At 36.1% G+C, this 23167-nt stretch overlaps 2 protein-coding genes across 2 annotated transcripts; one reads left to right on the top strand and one right to left on the bottom strand.

Annotated features, from left to right (window-relative positions):
* Positions 1-328: 328 nt before the first annotated feature.
* On the bottom strand, positions 329-18282 carry LOC149422770 (syntaxin-8-like). Its single transcript, XM_089633950.1, has 7 exons — positions 18121-18282; positions 17836-18030; positions 16332-16492; positions 15637-15756; positions 13740-13832; positions 6701-6802; positions 329-3362 (listed from the first exon to the last, which is right to left on the bottom strand). The coding sequence occupies exons 1-7, from the start codon at positions 18150-18152 to the stop codon at positions 3304-3306; spliced, it is 762 nt and encodes a 253-aa protein (XP_089490076.1). The 5' UTR covers positions 18153-18282; the 3' UTR covers positions 329-3303.
* Positions 18283-19583: 1301 nt separating this feature from the next.
* Positions 19584-20745, top strand: LOC149422769 (gamma-aminobutyric acid receptor-associated protein). Its single transcript, XM_089633949.1, has one exon. The coding sequence runs from the start codon at positions 19913-19915 to the stop codon at positions 20264-20266; it is 354 nt and encodes a 117-aa protein (XP_089490075.1). The 5' UTR covers positions 19584-19912; the 3' UTR covers positions 20267-20745.
* Positions 20746-23167: the final 2422 nt, after the last annotated feature.

Below are 23167 nucleotides of genomic sequence, written 5' to 3'. Positions count from 1 at the left end.
TTAAATAACATGAAACAATGTAACTTTGTTTGAACCACTATATATATTTATATATATGTATTTTTTAATAAACGCCTTTAATAAAGCCTTTAACGCCATTTTAATAATGGCAGTTATTATAAAATACATATATAGTGGTTCAAACAAAGTTATATTGTTTCATTTATTTATAATGGATAACCACAAAGTTATAACTACTTTCAAAATTATGAATATTTAAAATATAAAATAAATATTTCATCAAAATTATGAATATTTAAAATATGTATAAAATAAATATTTCAAATAACAGCTTGAGCTTTTTACACCACACAAAAGAATTTCCCTAGAACATTTATTTTAATCACTACCTTTGGACAAAGACACCATAAATACCACGCTATTAAAGCATTCAACAGTCTTCCACTTGAAACAAAAATTGAGGAAAATAAAAATAAATTCAAACACAAAATAAAAAAATGGATTAAAGAACAAAAAGACAATATTACCAAAATTCTATAACATAAAAGAATAAAACATATACACGCAACACAAAAAAATATATAAAACACGCAACACACACAAACACATATATCATTATAAATGCCGATTTACATTCTCTTTTGATATTTTTCTTTTAGTGTTATAATTATATTTTAATTTTTAATCTTTATTTTTATTTTAAATTTATCTTTATTTTAATGTTGTTTTTCTTTTTTTTTTTAAATGTATAAATTCTTAAATTATAAAATGGGGGCCTCAGCACGGGTAAACAACCCAGTGAGGCCAACATTACTGAATTGAAATATGAAATATTGTAAAAAAAAATGTATCAACAATAAAAAAAAAAATAAAAAAAAAAATAAAAAAATTGTTATTGTCCCCTATTTAAACAATAATTCCTTTGTAGTTTGCTGTAAAATAAAAATAAATCTTTATTCTATGGCTAAAGCTGTGTATAAAATATTTTAAACATTGCAGGATCGAAGGTGGAAGGTGGAGTGAAAGGTGGACCACCATCTGTTACATAAATAACAAAAACGCTATATCGGCGCTAGTCCAAAATATTATGTTCAAATGTCTTATTCGTATGTACATCATCCGCTGAGTAGATTGTGACATGCTCCTGATTATCGATATTCCTTATGAAACATGATTTTATTTTGTAACAAATTTTATATTTCATAGGATCGCTGTATTATTGGGAATTTCTTTGAATAAATATTTGTTCAATCCCCCACAAGCAAGGTCCTCTTTTAAGACAAAAGCTTCTCTCTAGAATAGAAAGAGCGCTGAAGAACAAAAGAACGAACAAAGCAAAAAATATAACAGCAAATTACCAACTTCAGAAGTCAACAAATTAAGTAGTGTGGACTTTATAAATATGCCTACAAACTTCCAAAAAGACTTGAAAAAAGAAATTAACGTTTGTGACATCTGTTTGTGATAGCTTACATAGATAAACTTTTGCTCTGTTCTGTTTCAAAACAATGTTCCACTACAAAGCAAAACTTTATTTGGCATAAAATAATATATATTGGTAAAATCAGTACATATTGTGTTCGGAAAAAGCAAAAACAGCAGTTATCAATGGTTAATTATACATAACTTTTAGTTAATTAATCCAAACATCAATATAGTCAACTACAAATGAAACACTAAATATCATATCATATAGGTTCAGTTTAGGATTGGTCCCAGACATATAATAATTACATACATTGCTTATATTAATCATCTTAGTTACATAATTACAACTACGAGTCTAATCAATAATATTGTATGAAGCCCAGATACATCCGTGAGCGGTGACCGGGTATCTCATCTAAATGACAGTTCAACACACCTACAAAAAGTGATGTAAAGTCATGAAAAGTGATGAAATAAAAACTAGGTTAAATAGTTACCGATGTAACCTAGTTTTTGTTTCATCACTTTTATTGACTCTGTATCACTTTTTAAAAGTGTGTTTAACTGTCGTTTTGATGAAATATCATGGAACCATCCGTGAGCATGTACGTGTACGAGAAGGTAGAAACACAGAGAACGGCAAATCATTTCACAGGCGAGCAGCTGCCCTTTTTCTGGTGTTGCCGGCCGAATCCCTTCACATCTTAGCCACTTCCTCTGAGCACCTTCCATCCAGTGTGTAAAAAATGTATCCTTCCTTCCAAAGTGTAAAATCTCCAAGATGAAATCAGTGACAACTCAAGTGTGAAACATTTAACCTTTTCTCTGCGTACAAAATAAATTATTAAATATACAAAGGGCACTTTTAAAATTCCCAATGCAAATGACACGGCGACGGCAACGGCTTGGCGACCATGTTTCATTTCTTTAATACGAGTGAGGGAGATGTAAGATGAGATTCATGCATAGTTGTCTCAATACTATTTAGTGTGTAAGAAAAAGCCGAAACATTATTTTGATAAAGAACGTAGTTTTTATGCATTTTATTTATGCCGTTTCCATAGGAATTTTAAAAGGGTCTAAAATATACTCAAATTTGATCTGGCATTTTTACATTTCTGCAAATCATTGATGGATACATGTACATGGTTCACTCTTGAATCTCTTAGTTGACTTGACCACAATAAAGAAAAAAATTATTTAATTTCTAAAAATGTAGTTTTTCAGAACGACTTCTTTCTTTTTACCTTTCCACTTAATATTTAATAAATTAATCCTGGACATAATCCTGGATTACCCAAAAATATCCTAGGAGGCATTTAATGTTTAGCAAAAAAATAAAAACAGGAAAATTAGAATTCAGAATAGATAAGCTTCACGAAAAAAATGAAATTTTTAAAATTCCTCGTATTCCAAGTTTTTCCAGGTCTCAAGAACTTTTAGCATTGCGGTGCAAATTGAACACCTAACTAACTGGTGCAAACCAAATGCTGAACTAAATACACAGCGGGCCAAGCTGTCCTTTAGCACAGCTCACATTATTTATAAACTTACACAATAATTATTAATACAAATACAATCTCATAAATTTATTTCTAATTCTTAATTTCTACTGAATGCGTTCTTCTTGAAAGTTGAATAACATATTTTTATAAAGATTATTTGGTTTTTATTTTACAAATTGTTAACATTAACTGCTTCCCGGCCGAATTAATTTGCAAAATCTTTTAAAAAACCTACGTATTTATTTTTTGTCATTTATTTAAAGCATATCAATATACATATAATCATAAATAAATATACTTTTTTTTAACTCTCGAAGTCTGAAAAATCATATTTTTCAACCGTATTTGCGTAATTGCCCAGGAAGTAGTTAATAATATTCCTATTAATTTAAAACAATAATAATAGTAATCATACAATACTAACAATAATAATGGCAACAAATAACATTATTATAACAGTCCAGTATCCTGAAACAAAGGAAAAACAAATATAAACTTAACGTAGGCATATTTGGTACAGAGGGATATATACACGTGTTTTAAATTTTACACAACTGGTGAACAACCAGGAGTGAATGAGGGGGAAATGGTTGTTGGCACTGGTACTATCTGTGGCAACTGAGAGTAAAGACGTGCAGTCCATGTTTGGCAATACTACACACCCACTGAACAGACTGTCTCTGAACAGGAACGTACATAGAACTACCGGCAGACAGACATGCAATCACAGGTGCACAACTGGTGAACAACCAGGAGTGAATGTGGGGTAAATGGCACCGGTACTATCTGTGGCAACTGAGAGTAAAGACGTGCAGTCCATGTTTGGCAATACTACACACCCACTGAACAGACTGTCTCTGAACAGGAATGTACATAGAACTACCGGCAGACAGACATGCAATCACAGGTGCACAACTGGTGAACAACCAGGAGTGAATGTGGGGTAAATGGCACCGGTACTATCTGTGGCAACTGAGAGTAAAGACGTGCAGTCCATGTTTGGCAATACTACACACCCACTGAACAGACTGTCTCTGAACAGGAATGTACATAGAACTACCGGCAGACAGACATGCAATCACAGGTGCACAACTGGTGAACAACCAGGAGTGAATGTGGGGTAAATGGCACCGGTACTATCTGTGGCAACTGAGAGTAAAGACGTGCAGTCCATGTTTGGCAATACTACACACCCACTGAACAGACTGTCTCTGAACAGGAACGTACATAGAACTACCGGCAGACAGACATGCAATCACAGGTGCACAACTGGTGAACAACCAGGAGTGAATGTGGGGTAAATGGCACCGGTACTATCTGTGGCAACTGAGAGTAAAGACGTGCAGTCCATGTTTGGCAATACTACACACCCACTGAACAGACTGTCTCTGAACAGGAATGTACATAGAACTACCGGCAGACAGACATGCAATCACAGGTGCACAACTGGTGAACAACCAGGAGTGAATGTGGGGTAAATGGCACCGGTACTATCTGTGGCAACTGAGAGTAAAGACGTGCAGTCCATGTTTGGCAATACTACACACCCACTGAACAGACTGTCTCTGAACAGGAATGTACATAGAACTACCGGCAGACAGACATGCAATCACAGGTGCACAACTGGTGAACAACCAGGAGTGAATGTGGGGTAAATGGCACCGGTACTATCTGTGGCAACTGAGAGTAAAGACGTGCAGTCCATGTTTGGCAATACTACACACCCACTGAACAGACTGTCTCTGAACAGGAATGTACATAGAACTACCGGCAGACAGACATGCAATCACAGGTGCACAACTGGTGAACAACCAGGAGTGAATGTGGGGTAAATGGCACTGGTACTATCTGTGGCAACTGAGAGTAAAGACGTGCAGTCCATGTTTGGCAATACTACACACCCACTGAACAGACTGTCTCTGAACAGGAATGTACATAGAACTACCGGCAGACAGACATGCAATCACAGGTGCACAACTGGTGAACAACCAGGAGTGAATGTGGGGTAAATGGCACCGGTACTATCTGTGGCAACTGAGAGTAAAGACGTGCAGTCCATGTTTGGCAATACTACACACCCACTGAACAGACTGTCTCTGAACAGGAATGTACATAGAACTACCGGCAGACGGACATGCAATCACAGATATCATGACTTGTCCCAGTTTATGATTGAAATGTGGCAACAAACAACGTTGGGGAGTGTTGTGCGAATTGTCATTAGGTGTTAGGTTAAACCTATACACATGATTGAGATTGGCCCTGATTCCTTGATTTGTTTAGAAATGTTTTTGCAAGCGCAACAATGGTATTATGCAGTTAGTAATTAAAAATGAAACCAGTCCAAAGATGTCGATAGCTGATTTGGTCAACTGTTGAAACTGTGTGGAAATAAAAATTAAACAAATAGAATAAAGTTTCCAGGGCTGATTGATAAGTATTCAAAGCCGTGTATAGTATGTAAGCAAAAATTTTTTTTTTTTTTTGGTAATTCTCATACTCATCTTTTGTATTATGAAAAAACGTCAATCATTGCCTCATTAGTACATGTGTGACAGTGTTTGGAAGTGGCAGAGCTGAAAAACTTTTCCAAAATGGAAAAACATAAGGGGATGCAATCTGAAAATGTATTATTTTCTATTTATTTTTTTGGAATAACTTTATTGAGTAAAACCTCAAATTGTAATATTTAATTATTGAAGACAATACTAATCTAAAATCGCTAACGATTTCTAAACGAAAATCTGAAACAGAAAAATCAGAATAGGATACGGTCACATCTAGGACTCGAACTCATGACCCTTGCCTTGCCGGGGCACCGCTCTATCACTGAGCTAATACCACTAAGCTAACTAGGTGAAAAAATGACATTGTTGGTAGTTCTTATTCGAAGTATGATACAGTTAAAAGTGACCGAAGCGGATAGGGTCCCATTAGCTCAGTGGTAGAGCGGTGCCCCGGCAAGACAAGGGTCCTGGGTTCGAGTCCTAGATGTGACCGTATCCTTTTCTGATTTTTCTGTTTCAGATTTTCGTTCAGAAATCGCTAATATTGTCTTCAATAATTAAGTATTATTTTCGTTTCCATTTAGGAAAATTATCAGTTATGAAACTTATGATTGCATTACAATGAAATAATGATGTTTTTATTCCGGAATGTGGGAAGGTTTGTGAAATATCACATCACATAAAGCATACACAATATGTACATACAAGTAAAAAATAAGAATGTTCAAGCAAAGAAATATATAAAAAAATTTAAAAATACATTAATGATCTATAGCATTTAAGATTGACGGGGCCAATAACTTTCTCCAGTGTGCTGCGATGACGGATTCAAGAAATAAGAACATTTGGAGATGTTTATCCTCTCCCTAAACCTGCCATCGGGCTCTTATGAGGGCTGCGAAAGCTGGTACTTGATCCACCGTGAGCATGTTGGAAGTACTGCAGTATCTGAGAAGATCGGACATCATGCAGTAGGTGCTGTTATATTGCATGCGTAGCCTTTCATTGCTGCTCTTCTTAAAGTTGGCCCAAAGCTCGCAAGTATAAAAGGACATACAAAACGTAAGGAATAACTTTAGGAATCTTCTACTGAGCATGCTTGACTTTACACTGAGTGCCTCCGAATCTTTGGTATGTTTGCGGCTTCTAAATACTGATTTTGCACTATTTAGGATTGCATTCTCTATATTTAAATAGAGACAGTTTATGTTTGCACCTGCAGGGTTGTCATCGTCCTCATAGCTCGTAATTTCAAAAATTGAAACATGTGTTGTGTATGTAATAACTCTTGAGACTTACCACAAGTGGCATCCTTTCTGTCCACTGATCTGATCTGCCCTGTCTCATTCTGCATTCTTCCGTCAGTTCTGTCAATGTGGTCAGCCAAGTCATCTATTATTTCTGTTAACATAAATGTAACATCCCATAATACGTACACATGTTTTATAATCTTATATTCTGGTGTCAACATCCCGCCGTTTTATTTCAAAGTTAATAAAATTGGATATCTGGAATTTATCATTATCTCTAAATAGTATAAAATAAAGTGGCTATCCGCATCTGTCTGTTTGTGCCCTTAGTTCTTCTAAACTATGCAAAGGATTTTGATAGGGTTTTCACTATCATTTAGAGAATTTCTTCCGGAAGGTTTATATATATATAACACATGCATATTATATATATAGAAAGTAGAGAGAATTTGAGCAACGCCAGGTACACGTCAGCTAGTTTGTGCTCGCAAAACTCGAAAAGTAGTCGACCGATATTGCTGAAAACTTTTAAGTTTGTTGTTATTAGTGCCAGGAGTGTTTAGAGATGTTTAAATGGACGCCCGAGGAATACTTAACGCAATAACTGAGCACCAGTACAAGATACGGAGTGGAATTAAAGTTGATGTAATGTAGTTTTTTAACATTAACATTGTGGTATACAGTAGTGAATGGTGAAAGAAGTCGTAGGTGCCCAAGAAAGACTTTAGCAATAGCGAAGCATTGCGGGGGATCCACTAATAATTGTAAATATATATTGATAAACATCCTGATGTAAAATTAAAATTAAATATTTATTTATTTATATGAATATGAATTTCACGTTCAGCTGGGCTTTAATACAGGGTGTCCGGGGGTAAAGTGCACTAACTTCGGGAGATGATTCTACGTGATAGTAGTACAAGAAAAAGAAAAAATTACTTCTTTCGAAAACTTCCAACTTTGTAGGGTACTATTTTTAGGTAAAAACTTAAAAATTGGTCCGCCATGTGGGATTGGCATTATTATTTTGCATTGTTGCTACATCTACCGTCCCACGTCCAAACGCTACCATTCCGTCAGTCTATTTACACTGCCAATAACTTTTGTTCTTCTGCCTTGTGTCAATAATCTTATAATTTAATGTGTTCTGCAGATTTAACTTAAAAAACTTGATTGTTTTAAACAAAATTTGTTAATTTAGTATGTCTTTATCTAGTATGGATTTATTAAGACTTATTAAAAGAACATATTTATTCAGTGTGTATTTTCTCTAAAGACTTTTAACATTGTGTTTACTTGTGCGTAATTACTGTGACAATGCCTGGCTTGACCCACGAAGGTCAGACATTCATTAGGTTTACGGGCTACATGATGTAAATACACAAGAAAGTGGATATTTTGAATGTTTTTTAAATTAGTGAGAAGTGATTAATAGTTGAATAATTTTATCATTCAAAGTGTAACTACATTTTGTTAATTTTAGTACAGTTTTCTTTTTGAGTTTGGTTTAAAACACACAATATTGTAGCATAATTGTAAACGCCAAAATCTCGTCCTAATGTTTACGTGGCCTATTGTTTACGTATGGTTTCAATGGATACGGGCCAATCACAATGCTGCCACTTCATTCTCGACAAGTTCACAGCGAATTTATCGGGTAAGTTTGTACCTCACACTAAGGATTTTTAGAAGGTATGTCTTTTTGTATGAGAAAAAAAAGTTGGAATTTCGGAAAAAGTTATTTTATCTTTTTTACTCCTACCATCATGTAGAATCACCTCCCGAAGTTAGTGCACTTTAAACTCGGACATCCATTATGTTTATTTTTTTTGTTAACACAAAGAACATCTAAATAAGTTTCACATCTCAAAAACAAAATACTCTACAATGCAAGATAGAAAAATAGTAGATTAGGAATACAAAGTACAATAAATAAATGAAATAAGTCCAAGCAGAGCTAGGCAGTTTGTTTAAGATTAAACACGAAACTCGTTATATTCTACGTGTTCATAGATGATGTTAATTAATTTATTTTATTAACCTTTTGAACGCGTTGATTTGCTCCGTTTTATCTATACCCGTACGCGGTACATATTTTCAAATACCTATGCACGCAATTAAATGTCAAATTATAGCATTCTGGCATGATTTATTGGACTATATAGACAGAACAGATTATTCTCCACAATATGAAAACAAATCCTAGTGTGTCAACACTCTTAGATGTTTATAAAAACAAAAACATAAAATTTCATACAAAGACGTACCGTATCTTTTGAATGTGGTCCCGCCATTCACTCGGCGTGTGTCTACTTAGGCCACTGCGTTGATAGACACAAGTGGGACACCATGATCACTTATCATTTTTAGTTATGAAAAGTTGTGAATGACATACTAGTACTAACGCTATCCGTTGACAAAAATGTAAACTAAAGGACTAAAAGGCGCGAAGAGGCGCACTTCACAAATGCAGTTATACTGTTATGTCCGCCCATCAAAGAACTATTCTACAATCAGATAATTTTAATAAATTTAGTTGACATAGTAGAGAATCATAATTGACACTTTCCCTTGTCATACCCATTCTGAAGTTCATAAATCGTAAGAATTTATTTTGAATTCTTTCTATCGTGAGAGAATGAATAGCGATCAAAGTATACAATCAAATAATTAACCTCGGTTACAGTTGTTAGCACTACATCATCGATGCAGTAATCATTAATTAATGGATTCTTCATTCTATGAAATCGCATAGTAGTCCAGTCAAGTTAAACATGAAAAGGGGGTTGTGCTTGCAAAAGGTCCAGTCATTCTGATTTTTTTATATGTTGTTAGGACCTAAACCAGTATTAAAAAAAAAAATTTGCAACTTCGAAAGTGCTGTGCGAGCGGCGGTGGACCTAAAAAACCAGAAAATTTTCCGATTTTTTTTAGTTTTTGCTCAATATCTCAGTAAAGGAAGGGTCTTACCGGTGTAGTTGGTATAAATACTTTTAAAGTAGACTAAATTTGCTATAATTTGAGACCAAAGCAAGCTATATACAGCCATTGGTTTTCAAGATACAGTTCTTCAAAAATAGGCAATTTTTTCCAAAAAGTGAAATTTTTTCGAAATGGTCTCTTATTTTGTAAAATAACTTCTAAAATACGCATCCCACGTCAAATATTATGGGAAATAAAGTTGTTGTAAATTTAATTAGCTTTCATTTGAAACTAGATTAATATCTGTAGACTAAACGGTTCTCTCAAAAATGGCAGATAACCAAAAACAGTCATAAGTGGATTTTGGGTGAAATGTAAATAAACTGTTCTCACGTCTTTTTATGGTTTTATTTATCAAACAGTTAACAGATTTTTGTTGAAAAAAAGAAAAGATATTACATCTATCGGGAATTACGTCATCTTCAAACATTGTTTTATATACCTACATACCAAAATGCTTGTACAAACATCATGGTACCTACTATAAGGACAAATTACATGTACACAAAAAATAAAACTAATATAAATCATGTAGGTATTGTGTCTTGGTTGCCAAATCATGTCTTTCTTTTTATCTTAGCTGGGAGAGGCGCCCAGTCTGTAGTCGGGTCATCTTCATCGTCCGAGCATTTCAGCTCCACATCCGGGACGTTAATGCAAAATTTTCCACCGCATGACTGACAGAGGACTGAGCAGTGGAGCCCAGCCTTTCTACACGAGCAGCTCCCAGAGCATCCTTTATTGCATTTACACCAAAATTTTCGCAAAAGGGCAGGAGGTGCGGGATCCATCGTGGTAGGGATGGGGGTGAGTCCTTGAGAAGACAGCTTCCACCCCCATTCAGTGGGATTCAAGTTGACTCCCCGCCACTTCTGCACTTGGAGGTAGCACCTTGCTGCATGGTGGCCTGCAGCATCTTCCGTCGGTGGCAAACGGGCGAGGTTTATGTTTGTTGAAGTGACAAACGTCTTATACCTCAGGAAATCCAAAGTATCCCTCGCGATGTCACCCCCATATAGAGCCACGAAGCACTTGATGCCTGCTTCACTCACGGGTTGTGGGGTAGAGTCTGGCCGAAGGAAGACCTCCACTTGCTCAGCAAGTGGTTCAATCTTGCTCAGAAGTGTGCTGATTTTGGTCTTTCCTTGGCCAAACGGTGCTGAGGTGGTATCGCACCCGGCAAACGCATGGGTAAATAGTACCGTTCCTGGTAATTGTCGGGAGTCCTGGTTGTTGTAGGAGGTCGTAGAGTAGTGACAGCAACCAGCTTCACCCTTCGTGTTCTTCTGAAGATAGACGTTTGTCTCTTCAGCGCCTAAACCATTGAGAAGAACGAGCAGGTCGACATCTTCTCCCACTATGACGACCCGATCGGCATCTGCTCTTTTTGATAACGCCATCATGACAATCTCTCGATCAGCATCTTCTTCGGCAACAGCCACTTCTACTCCCTCCTTCTGAAAGGCGTCACAGAGAAGAGTTATAAGGCGTCTCTTATTGTTTTCATTCCCCAAATATGCTCTTGAGCAATTTGAATTACTGTGGATTCATCGAAAGTCAATTCGTAGCTGGAATGAGCTGCGTAGCGCCGGAGTCGTTCCGCTGTTTTGGTGTTTTTTTTGGTAGCATCTTCGGGGTAGCCGTCAAAAACGATGGAGACGTTCTTCCCAAAGTGGTTTCGGACGTAGGTGATATAACGCGCCAAAAGTGCTCGAACCGTGCTTTTCCTCTGCCACACGACCTTGTACAAGAGGTAGCCAACATCCAAAATGACGTGAGTGCTGGCATCTATCGGCGTGTGGCTGGAAAGAGGAGTGAAGGCAGAGTACAGAGTAGATTTTGTGCCCTTGCGCATCCCTTGTTCATTGAACAGAGACATCGGGAACGGGGCCAACTCATACTTGAAGTCATCCTGTATATCCTGTTCAGATTTCTTTGCAATACACACTCGCTGAAAAATTGTGAGCGGATCCACAGCCACTCTTCTGTTTTTGTCCGGCAGTTTAACGGTTGAGGTGATCGATGCCAGCGTGGTAACTTTATTTTTCCGTTTTATTACTACCTTGTCGTACATTTTCCCCACAATTTTCATTACTCCTTCCGTTCCAACTCTCTGGGCTGTGTGGCAATTAATTTCAGGACCTGCCAGTAAACCACCACTGATAGAAATTAAACTGTCAGTTTTGGGAAATGGAGGGTGGAGAGCAAACCAGTTTTTTAGTTTTTCCACATCACTATTATCTCGGATGATTCGAGAAGATCTCATGTCTACATGCTGCTCTCCAGTATGACATGATAAGCTGCAAAAACTTTCCAGTTCTTCACAAATGTTCAACATAAACACCATTCCTGTTGTCCACCTTGCCAGAACACTTTCGGAGATTCCTCTTCCTTGGGTCAACCCACCGTAGGTTTTCATGGATCGCATCAGCTTCTGCTCAATTGTTAGGTCTGACCACAACCCAGACCAAAACTTGTCAGACCGGCAAATGGTGAAGGATCCTTTTGTAAACATGTCGTATTCGCTTTTATCCATCCGATCTTGTAGATTCATCATATCCTGCAGGTAGAGGTGCGCGCTCTTAGCATACAAAAAATGTCCAGCTGCGTGAAAAAAGGGAGCATCTTGTGGACAGTGTACAAATGAAGGTTCCAATCACCAGCACGCTCTGCCTGGATGAATAGTTTTATCAAAGTGGTCATACGAAAGTATTGCACAACTGTGATGTTGGACCATTCGCTTTAATTTTCTCCAAGGCACTTTTAAATTTTGCCTTTAGTATTTGGTAGGTATCAATTTCTTCTGCTGATATAGTGAGAGACCTTTCAGTGTCTCGCAGCAATTTTTGAGTCTCGTCTCGCTCCTCAGGAGTTATGTCAACCTCATAAAAAACAATGCTGGCCAGTGTGAGGTTTGCCAAAATGTGGGCTCGAACAGCTAGTGAATATGCGTGCCCATTCATATGGGTACCCATGGGTATAGGTACTAATGGGTACTTGAAATTTGAAATAGTTGTAATTATATTATAACCCTAGGATAAACCCACGATGATTAATGGATTTACTTCACAGCACAATAAAACCATAAAAAGACGCGAGAACAGTTTTTTTGCATTTCACCCAAAACCCACTTATGACTGTTTTTGGTTATCTGCCATTTTTGAGAGAACCGTTTAGTCTACAAATATCAATCTAGTCTCAAATAAAAGCTTATTAAATTTACAACAACTTTATTTCAAACAATATTTGACGTGAGATGCGTATTTTAGAAATTATTTTACAAAATAAGAGACCATTTCGAAAAAATTTCACTTTTTGGAAAAAATTGCCTATTTTTGAAGAACTGTATCTTGAAAACCAATCGCTTTATATAGCTTGCTTTGGTCTTAAATTATAGCAAATTTAGTCTACTTTAAAAGTATTTATACCAACTACACCGGTAAGACCCTTCCTTTACTGAGATATTGAGCAAAAACTGAAAAAAATCCGAAAATTTCCTAGTTTTTTAGGTCCACCGCCGCTCGCACAGCACTTTCGAAGTTGCAAAATTTTTTTTTAATACTGGTTTAGGTCCTAACAACATATAAAAAATTCAGAATGACTGGACCTTTTGCAAGCACGGATGTACATCTTGACTGGACTATAGTTAGATATCTGCTTACATTTAGTTGTAAATTGTTCTCTTGGCACCAGACAAAAAGTTCATATAATTTATTTGACAGTCATTAATATTTGTTATAGCTTTCTATATTTTCATCGACCGCAAGCATTAAAACTTGGACATCGTTGGAAATAGTAAGAACATCATTCACAAGTAGCAAAAATTAGATTGTTCCCAAATGTGACCCTTGGGGAATACCGCTGGTAGCAAAGAATTTATATGAAGTAAATCCATCAATTTTAACAGCCAGTTGCAGGTACATTGTAGCTTTCCCGCTTATTGGCAATAATCGTTTGAAGTATGTGTAGAGTAGATGCATTAAATGATTTAACTTAATGTATACGTTGTAATGACGAGAATATTATAGAATACACAAAATGATTACATATGCATGCAGGTAGGAACTGAAACATTTTGATTATAATAAATTTTAACAAGTTGTTACCATTTTGCACAGAAACTTCATTGCCAATATTTTCCGCAATATCCTTCTGCCTTGCAATGATTTTTGATAATTCATCCAAACCCTTGTCTTGATCTGAAAAACACAATGACATAAAAGCTTAAAGATCGATGTAAACCATCACTATTATGTATTAAAGATCGATGTAAACCATCACTATTATGTATTAAAGATCGATGTAAACCATCACTATTATGTATTAAAGATCGATGTAAACCATCACTATTATGTATTCAATAGAATTGAATTGAGAATTTCATAGAGCCTGCATTTAGGTACATACTGTCTGTAGCTAAACTTCAGTTTCAAGAATTTAAACAGCAACCGAGCCAAAAACTACTCCGCAAAGTTACTGGGCAAAAAGCAGAAGGGTTCTTTTTGGGATTTTACTGAAATAGCATTCCATTTTCTTATTTACTACATTATAATAATAGGAAACAAGCTTGTAAAGATAGATAGAAATTTTAATACCAAATGCTCTTGCCAGTGTATTGTATGGTGAGCCGTATACAAACATATATAGATATCATCTAAAAATATAAGCAAGCACAGGATGTGAAACGAAAGTTCAGGTGAACAATACACACTTAGTCTAAACTAAAAACTTACCTTTTTAAGCTGTCGTACCCTTAAATTAAATATACCATTCCTAAGAGAAAGTCCAGTTATATTCAATTTTCCAATTATGTCCTAAATCCTGTATCTAAATTTCGCTAATAAACAATTATATAATGTTAGTCTCAAGTGACCTACAAGGTGAGTATTGTACTGTATATTATCTTCATAAATATTTAAGTAATAACATAGATCACTGTAGAGATGTATTATAAGTTTGTACAGCGCCCTTGATGTGATTTTGCACAAAAACGGCGCTATACAAGTCATCCAATTATTATTATTATTATTAGGCTCGTGTGTATTAGTGCATCTATAATCTATATACGCTTCAAGGAAAATAACAAGTGTATAAATTGATTGGATTAGAATTGATTAGAATGTTATTCCAAGTAAAAACATTGATTGCTTTGATTTTTTGTGGTCCTAATCCCAGGTTACGTTAATTATAATTTGCTTTCTTATTGATAGACATAATTTAGTGTTTGTGAACAGTTATTGTTTTTTTTTTTATTTGGTCGCAACATTTATATTATATGTTCCCAGGGACATCATGGCATCCTTTTCCAAAACAGGGAATGGCAAACATGAAATAAAATAATTTGAAATGAATTTCCTGGATCCATTATTGTTATTTTTTTGTTTTGTTTTTTTTTTTTTTTGATAAATCTTGTCTTTCCTATTTATTTTCTTGTTTTTATTATTTACATTATTTTATTGAATATATGATTTGATTAGAGCTTCAACTCCCTCACAAAGATCATAACTACCAAAAATCAATAGAAATATTATTTTCACATTTTACAATGATACCAAATAAAAATAATAATCATTTTATTTTATTTAATCCATTCCCTCGGATGCAACCCTGGCCCTTTATGTTCTCGTAGGTCTAAACGCCCCATTTTGACTTTATTGATTGATGGTACTTTATTGTTGCAATTAAAAATATTTTTAGTTCATTTGACTCTATTAGGAACATGAAATTAAGTCAATTTCAATAATGCAGGGCTGTCAATAAGGGAATTAGCGAATTTCAAAATAAAAATGACTTCTGTTGGACAGTTTTAGTTTATATTTTCAATGGGAATATTAGGTTTGTAATTTATATGTCTTAAACATCATTATGTTCTTATATGCATAAATATGGGTCAAACAGAGAACCTTCCCAATGCATTTGTATAAGAGTTAAGAGTAGGTACTGTCTTCACTTCAACTCTGGCTGCGATGGCTGTATGCATCATGTATTCATTATATTCCTCACCTTTAATCATCTGATGTTGATTTTTCCTTATATCTTGTATGGACTGGTTTCTTTCAGAGTCCAGAAGATCCTCATCATCAGATCCAGTGCCCCAATTAGCTGAATCTTTGAATTCTCGACCTGCAATATTAATTTAATTAAATAATTTAAAAAAAAAACAATAAAAAAAAAAAAACAACAAAAAAACACTAAAAAAATCACTAACTTTAACCTCTTGTTTGCTAATAATTTCTCCGAGTATAACTGCTATAACGGCTCTTCTGGGGAAATTACTAATGGTAAATTATATATAATTTTTTATAAATATACAAACACATTATCTGGTAAGACAGTACAATTTGTCAAAACAACATAATTTTGCAAAAAAATTTTTACAAAACCTATCGGCTTGGGCGAACAAAAAGTTAAAGAGCTTGGGAATCAGTATGAACATTAAAAGATTTATGCCTAGTTGTTTGAACCCCCCCCCCCATCCTATTTGAGGTCTTCATCAAATCTGTAGTTCTGTCACTTTGAAACTTTGTAAGTAGTTTTGAAGTTTTAAGAAATTACTCTAAGAGCGTTGAATATTTTGGGGTAATTTTATTAATTAAACGGTTCCTGTTAGCCATTAATTCTTTCATTTGGTTATATTTTGAAAAGAGAAGGCTTATATAGATCTGGCTAACAGTCGATAGCTTCGGGCCTCGTCCTACCGTAGCTGTCCCCGAAGAGCTCTCGCTTTTCCCGGTTCAGGTCGGGTTGAGCGCGGGAGCCCGAGCCGTGCACCCCACTGCTGAAGTCGCTCTGCAGCTGTAGATAGCGCGACTGCAGCACCTCCACCTGTCGCCATCTGCGCTCACCCTCCGCATCGGTGCTGTGGAAAGGATCGGTACTTTAGCCAGTGGGCCTCACTGGGTGCTGTGTAATATGAATGTCAAATGAGAGTCCTAAAATCTAGGCCAGGCTCACAGGCCCAATCTGGATCAGAATATATATGATAGAAAGAAATAGTAAAATCACATCAAAATAATTATTTAGGAACTTGCTGTCTATCAGTGCCCTCACTGTTTTTGCGCTAAAATTGTCAAATTAAGCCAAATCTCGACGGTATGAGAAGTAATTATGAACTTACCTTGGGGCAAACGTATTATGCTTCATTTTAGTTGAAATAATAAAGGAAAAACATGGAAAAAAACAGAAAATAGTTTGAGATCGACATTTATTAACAAATTATAAGCGGCCATGTTGATTTCGCTATATGCACAGCGACTAGTCGACAGGGGGCGTGGCCAACATATCCGAGCATACCCAAGGTGTTCCGAGTTGCAAAATCAGTGAAACGCGGTGGGCGGTGAAACGAAACGTCAGAAATGGCGTTGTAATAATATAATGTAAAAAAACCTTTTTAGAACTACGCTAGGTTTGTGTAACATGGTTTGTGATACAAAAGAAAGTGCCCCCTTTATAGCGCCTGCTCGCGTCAAGGCAAGAAAAACATCCCAGTTTTCAAGTAGTTTAGCGGCTACGCTAGGTTTGTGTAACATGGTTTGTGATTCAAAAGAAAGTGTCCCCTTAATACCGCCTGCTCGCGTCAAGGCAAGAAAAACATCCCAGTTTTCAATTAGTTTAGCGGCTACGCTAGGTTTGTGTAACATGGTTTGTGATTCAAAAGAAAGTGTCCCTTTTATACCTATACTTCACTTCGGGTATGCTCGGATATGTTGGCCACGCCCCCTGTCGATTAGTCGTTGTGCATATAGCGACTCCCATCAAGTTCCCGGCAAAAAGTACGATGTAAAATGGCCGCGAAGTGGGATATTTTGATAAATATGTCATATTTATATTGAGTGTAAAAATGAAACGAAGTGAAATTTGTTCTAAGTGAAAGCTTTGCACCTGAGATCAATACCACGGGCACAGTTTGAGGTCATCAGGAATTAGTAATTATGTCGGGAAAGTGTTTAATTTTACTGGGCACTCGTAGTCAGCATATACCATTATTTACTTCGTGAACCAAACCCAAAATTTGTTTAATAATTATTATTTCAAACAAATTATTTGTCTCGATAATTGAACGATAAATATTTACCCAACCGCCGCATTTTAATAGGCATAGATTATAAAAACAACACTTAATTAATTCAAGAATCAACTATTCACATTGGGACAGGTGGTAAAAGGTTTAGTTTCAATCTAAATATGGACGATAATATTTACATCATTTGCTCCCTAGTTGTGTCGTCCAGTTGCTGCTTCAACTGTTTGATTTGTGCGCTATATTGTTTCAGCCTCATGCGGATACTGGCAGAAGAGCTGCCATAAGTAGTGGACTTTCTGCCCTCATTGCTCCAAACCACTAACTGGGACTGAATGTCTCTATAGAGTTTCTCACACGCATCATGGGCCGTGATCCTACAACAATACATTCATTTTTTAAGGAAAAACCATTATAAAACATTGAATACATAAAGTGGCAGGAAAATCAAAGATAAGTATTTTTACCATGGATCATCGTCAAAATAAACTAACGCCATATCAAAGCACCAAAAATATTATTATTATCTTTATACAAAACCGACAAACATAATAAACGGATATATCATAAATAAACCACTCTCATGTCGTGACTAAGCTGTCGATCATAAATAAACCACTCTCCTGTCAATGCAGTCAACAACTGTCAAAGTTATTCAGTGCTGCAAGTTGCAATAAAAATATTAAAATTTTAGTAAAATGGCCTCTACTGCACCTTGCAATAAGCCTATGTTTCTGTCAATTCGTGAATGAAATCGGAACCATGGAGAAAAGCAGTGTTTTTCTTTATTTTTGTTCGAAATTCTAAAACGTGCGGGGCAACGGGACATTAGGTTCAAGACAGTAATAGTACCTAAAAAAATTTTTTTTTTAGTAAAATACTTTATTTATACATTGTTAGAAAAACATCGATAGACGTTAAATAAAATCGTTAAACAAATCTTTATTAAATACCGCGTTTATTTAATATAGATGTTTCGCTTAGAAAATTCGAAAACAATAGTTAATTAATATTAATTATTGTCTATGGTGTTTCCTCCTTGCGGATGGCAACGATGCAGTGTTGCCAAACGTACGAGGTTCCTCGTACAAATACGAGATTTGTGGCCTTCCGTACGAGGTACGAGGAGACTATCAACCTCGTACAATTATGTACGAGATTTTGATAATACCTATGGCTATACGAACATTTTACTATTATATAACAGTAAAAACTAGTGCCATCAGAACTTGTAGGAACTTCTTACACCAAAAATTACATTGCCGTATTTGCGCGATGATTGTCTATGGTAGTTATCCCATCAACCGAGAAATCCCCGAATAATAAAATTATTGAAATTCCTGAATAATAAAACAGTTCGTTCGTTCTTCGCATTAGTCGTCGCTGTGACACAGAGCGCAAATTTCTACTATCTCTGTTTTTTACGAGTTCCATTTGTTGCATGCCGGCCGTGTTTAGTTGTACTACGTTAGTACGTGTAGCTAATTGAAGTTTTTGAAAAGAAGAAGATTTTTATTGTTAAATACCTAGTCTTTTCGTTGTTTCGTCCAATTGTTTAGCGGTGTAATAAAAGAATCGCTATGAGTGATAACAACGAAAACAATAAGAATAAAGATTTTTTTTAATACCACACAAAAGGATGTTTTATTTAGTAGGAAACTTGCAATACTTTATTTCACTGAGTAAAAAGTCCTAAATCCTACCCATAAAGCGGGTTTTGTTTGCCAAGATCTTGTTTTGTTCAAGGTTTGCGAAATGTAGGGAAATTCTAGGGAAATTTCGCCTCGAAATCTGGGGAAATAATTATTTTATGCATACCATCCTTGGTACGAGGTTTGAAAGTCAAAGTACGAGATTTTTAGCTGATCCGTACGAGGGAATTTTTTTTACGGTTGGCAACCCTGCAACGATGGCATGATGGCAAACAAAAAATATTGATATATATTAGATACGCACGCCATCATATAGAAATTTCCTGCGCTGTGTAATAGGTATCTTGTAAACAGTGAAGAATTATTGCGTATCAAAAATTTCGAGAGTCACGGTATTTCAGCACCGTAAGTTTAAAGCGTTCGATTTCGTAAAAAACAGTGAGTGCATCTGGTATTTGAAACAAAAACAAAGAAAGGAATTTCGTGCCTAATCAGCTGATTGCGTCACACGAAGCCGTCACCATTGTATGAAAACATAAAAACAAAGTCGCAATAGCAATTTTGCTCCAACAATACAAGTGAAATTTTCGTACAAATTTTGAAGAAAATGAAGTTCCTGTACAAGGAAGAACACTCCTTCGAGAAGAGAAAGGCGGAGGGAGAGAAGATTCGTCGTAAATACCCTGATCGCGTCCCTGTCATCGTCGAGAAGGCTGCCAAGGCGAGATTGGGCGACCTTGATAAGAAGAAATACTTGGTTCCCTCCGACCTCACCGTGGGACAGTTCTACTTCTTGATCCGCAAGCGAATCCATCTGAGGCCGGAAGATGCTTTGTTCTTCTTCGTAAACAACGTCATTCCTCCGACATCTGCCACCATGGGCTCTTTGTACCAGGAACACCACGACGAGGACTTCTTCCTGTACATCGCCTTTTCCGACGAGAATGTGTACGGAAACTAAGACTTAATCCAACCATCGCTACGCCTGTCCTTTAGTGTTTATTATTGTTTCACACGATAATGTTATCTTCTCCTGCTTTCAATCCAAACAGATCTGACACAAGATGTTTTCTGATGCATCTTGACTTTTTTGTTACCATTTAAATTCCGTAGCCATTCACTAAAGAGACAGTTTTATTTTCCTGTATTAAATTGTATTTTTATTATATTTAATATAGTTATAAGGTTTGGATAAAAAAAAAATAATGTAAATTTATGTTTTACCATATTAAATGTCTTAGCCGCTATTCCCTGCATTTTTGTGGTATGTAATTTTGTATTAATAGAGTTCTTCTTTTAAATAAAATATAATGAACAAAAAACATTCAAAATCCGCCGTTTCTTTGTGTTTTATCCTGTGCACCGAGGTGGACTAGACTTATATCTATTTAGCTTATTTAAGAAAAAATATATTATAATACATTAATATTATTTACACCATTTTGAGTTTTCTTCTCCAATGCGATACCTTCTTACTACTGTTCCTCTATTAATTATGGGGATTTCCCACAGTCTCATCTCTAGGGCATTATCCAGGACTTTTTGTTGCAACAAGCTGAAAATCTAGTGTGCTTTTTTGAATTACAAAGTTCAAGGTTACGGCAAGAATATTATTTAAAAAACGGAACCCCAATAGAACATGGTAAGATCAAACACAATACTTAAGTCAGGACATATGTATATCAAGACTCAGTATAATATATTAAAGCGGATACAACTAACTAAACATCACAAAGAAATGGTGTGATGTTTAGTTGCAAACATTTACATCAGGTAGTTTCTTCTGCATCCTGCAAAAGTTGAAAATCATTTAAATAAATTTATCAGTTCAACAACCTCCACACATTCTGGAGTAAAGAATTTACTATTATAATATTTCTAAAACATAAATTTGCTACACTCCTACATAAATCATGACACATTCTCTGTATTTGTTTTCAATAAATTCATAGATCTGATAAACTTCCCTGTGTTTATGTTTTGTTTTTTAACCTGTTGAAGGCCGGAGCATAAAACAGACAAATATTAGTGTAACTTAAAATTTTATTAGCCCAAAAGATGCTGATTTTGTTTTTCAATCAGTTTTCGAAGCATTAAGGTCAAAATCGCATCGCAAATTATTCTAAAAAGGATAATATTAGAATGTTTGCCTGTTCTCCAGAGAACCATCGGCGTTCCACTGGTTAAGATAAGCATTTTGTGGAAAAATCACACAGCTTATAACGCCAATGACTTGATAATGTTATAATCTTCTCAGAATGTAGTAACTGTTTTTTATTATTGGGATTTTATTCTTCAAGATGTTTTTTTTTTAATGTGAATACCGCACAAGTCTCAACTGCTCCCAACTGTCCTAATTGGGGTATGTTGCTAATAACTGTAATAACAATCCAAGTACCGTGAGGCTGAAGGTAGTGGAGATGGGGAAGAGAAAGGTGGGGGAGTACCTGGCTATTCAGATCTGGCCACCAAACACGGCTAAAGACTTTAAATCACCATACACGTGTCATATCGCCAGTTCAAAGATGAATTACTCGCACGACAAAACTGTGGTACCTTAGTAATTAATTCTCGGCGCTATGACGGATTATAATATTTCTGTTTAGATATAAGAATAATTGCTCCACATTAACACATACAGATACTGTTGAATTTTAACCCAATAAATACGCAAACAACTGGCCCAAACAGTCAGTTGTCCGACGACTTTCGTGAAGTTGTTTCATTGCAAATCTTTCCCCGAGGTACCCCCGTGAGGAAATCGGCATTTTACAGTCGATGTCACTTGTGTAGGTGTGCAGTACATTTTTATTGTCCTTCGACCCGGATTTTCCTCAGAAATCGAGAAACATGACTCCGTCACTGCGCTCCTGGAAAGGCGCCGATGCACCTGCTTCCAGGAGAGGATTAGTGCCGGCACCCGAAGACAGCGGCAATTCACGCTCTACTTGGGAAACAGTAAGGTAACAAACAACGTCAACTAGAATAAGATGGGCGCCTATAAGAAGAGGAGACTGCACGGCATTTGGATGCACTGATTGCATCTTTCCAGGGTGACTGAAAGTCCACCCTCACAATATTGGCTGAGGATAACCTGCAGACTTCGTTCTCACCTCAGCAGATTACGCCAGATGGATTCACGGCTGTGATGGACATTCCACAGTTACCGTCGACCTCTGAGCAGATGCTTCGAAATAATGAAGAATGTGAAAATGTACACAGTGCTACTCGTCAAGGTGGCTAGAAGTCCACCCTCACAATTCTGCCTGAGTATGTACCGGAGCTACAGCCACCGTTAACCTCTATGTGGCAGCTTCATAAAAATGAAGAATGTATTGAAAAAACATTATCGCTAGGGAATGTAAGCGAAAAGAAACGACTCACAAGGGAAGGGGTCGACAAACAGTGACATAATATGGTGCTGATGGGAAGTGAAATTACCGATGCCGCACAACCATTCACAAGGACGATTCAAGATTTGTGAAAATTGTTAAAAATGTTAAATTTATGAATCTGCCAAGTGATATTTATCAGCAAATTAATCTATGTGAAATCGGAACACTAGCGGCACAAGAAGTGTATCCACAAATAATATTAATCGAACGAGTTAATGGTGACACCTTTGTTACACAAGAAAATAATGAAGAAAGTGTTTATGTTAAGGCTATAATGGCGTCCGAAAACACAAGCCATGAGAAAATAAACAATAATAACGAGATTGCGCACGCGGTAGTTGTGCCTGAAGGAATCTTCCAATATAAACAATGGAGAGAGTCAAATTGGTTCCTAGATACGGGACAAAGAATCGCCGTTGCAGTGAAAATGAAAGAAATGTTTCTCCAGGTGGAAATGAAAACAGAAG

Source organism: Hesperophylax consimilis, chromosome 7 (genome assembly GCF_061612785.1).
Source record: "Hesperophylax consimilis isolate HC1 chromosome 7, BYU_Hcon_1.0, whole genome shotgun sequence".
In the NCBI taxonomy this organism is placed as follows: Eukaryota; Metazoa; Arthropoda; class Insecta; order Trichoptera; family Limnephilidae; genus Hesperophylax; species Hesperophylax consimilis.
This window is presented reverse-complemented; position numbering and strand designations above follow the sequence as displayed.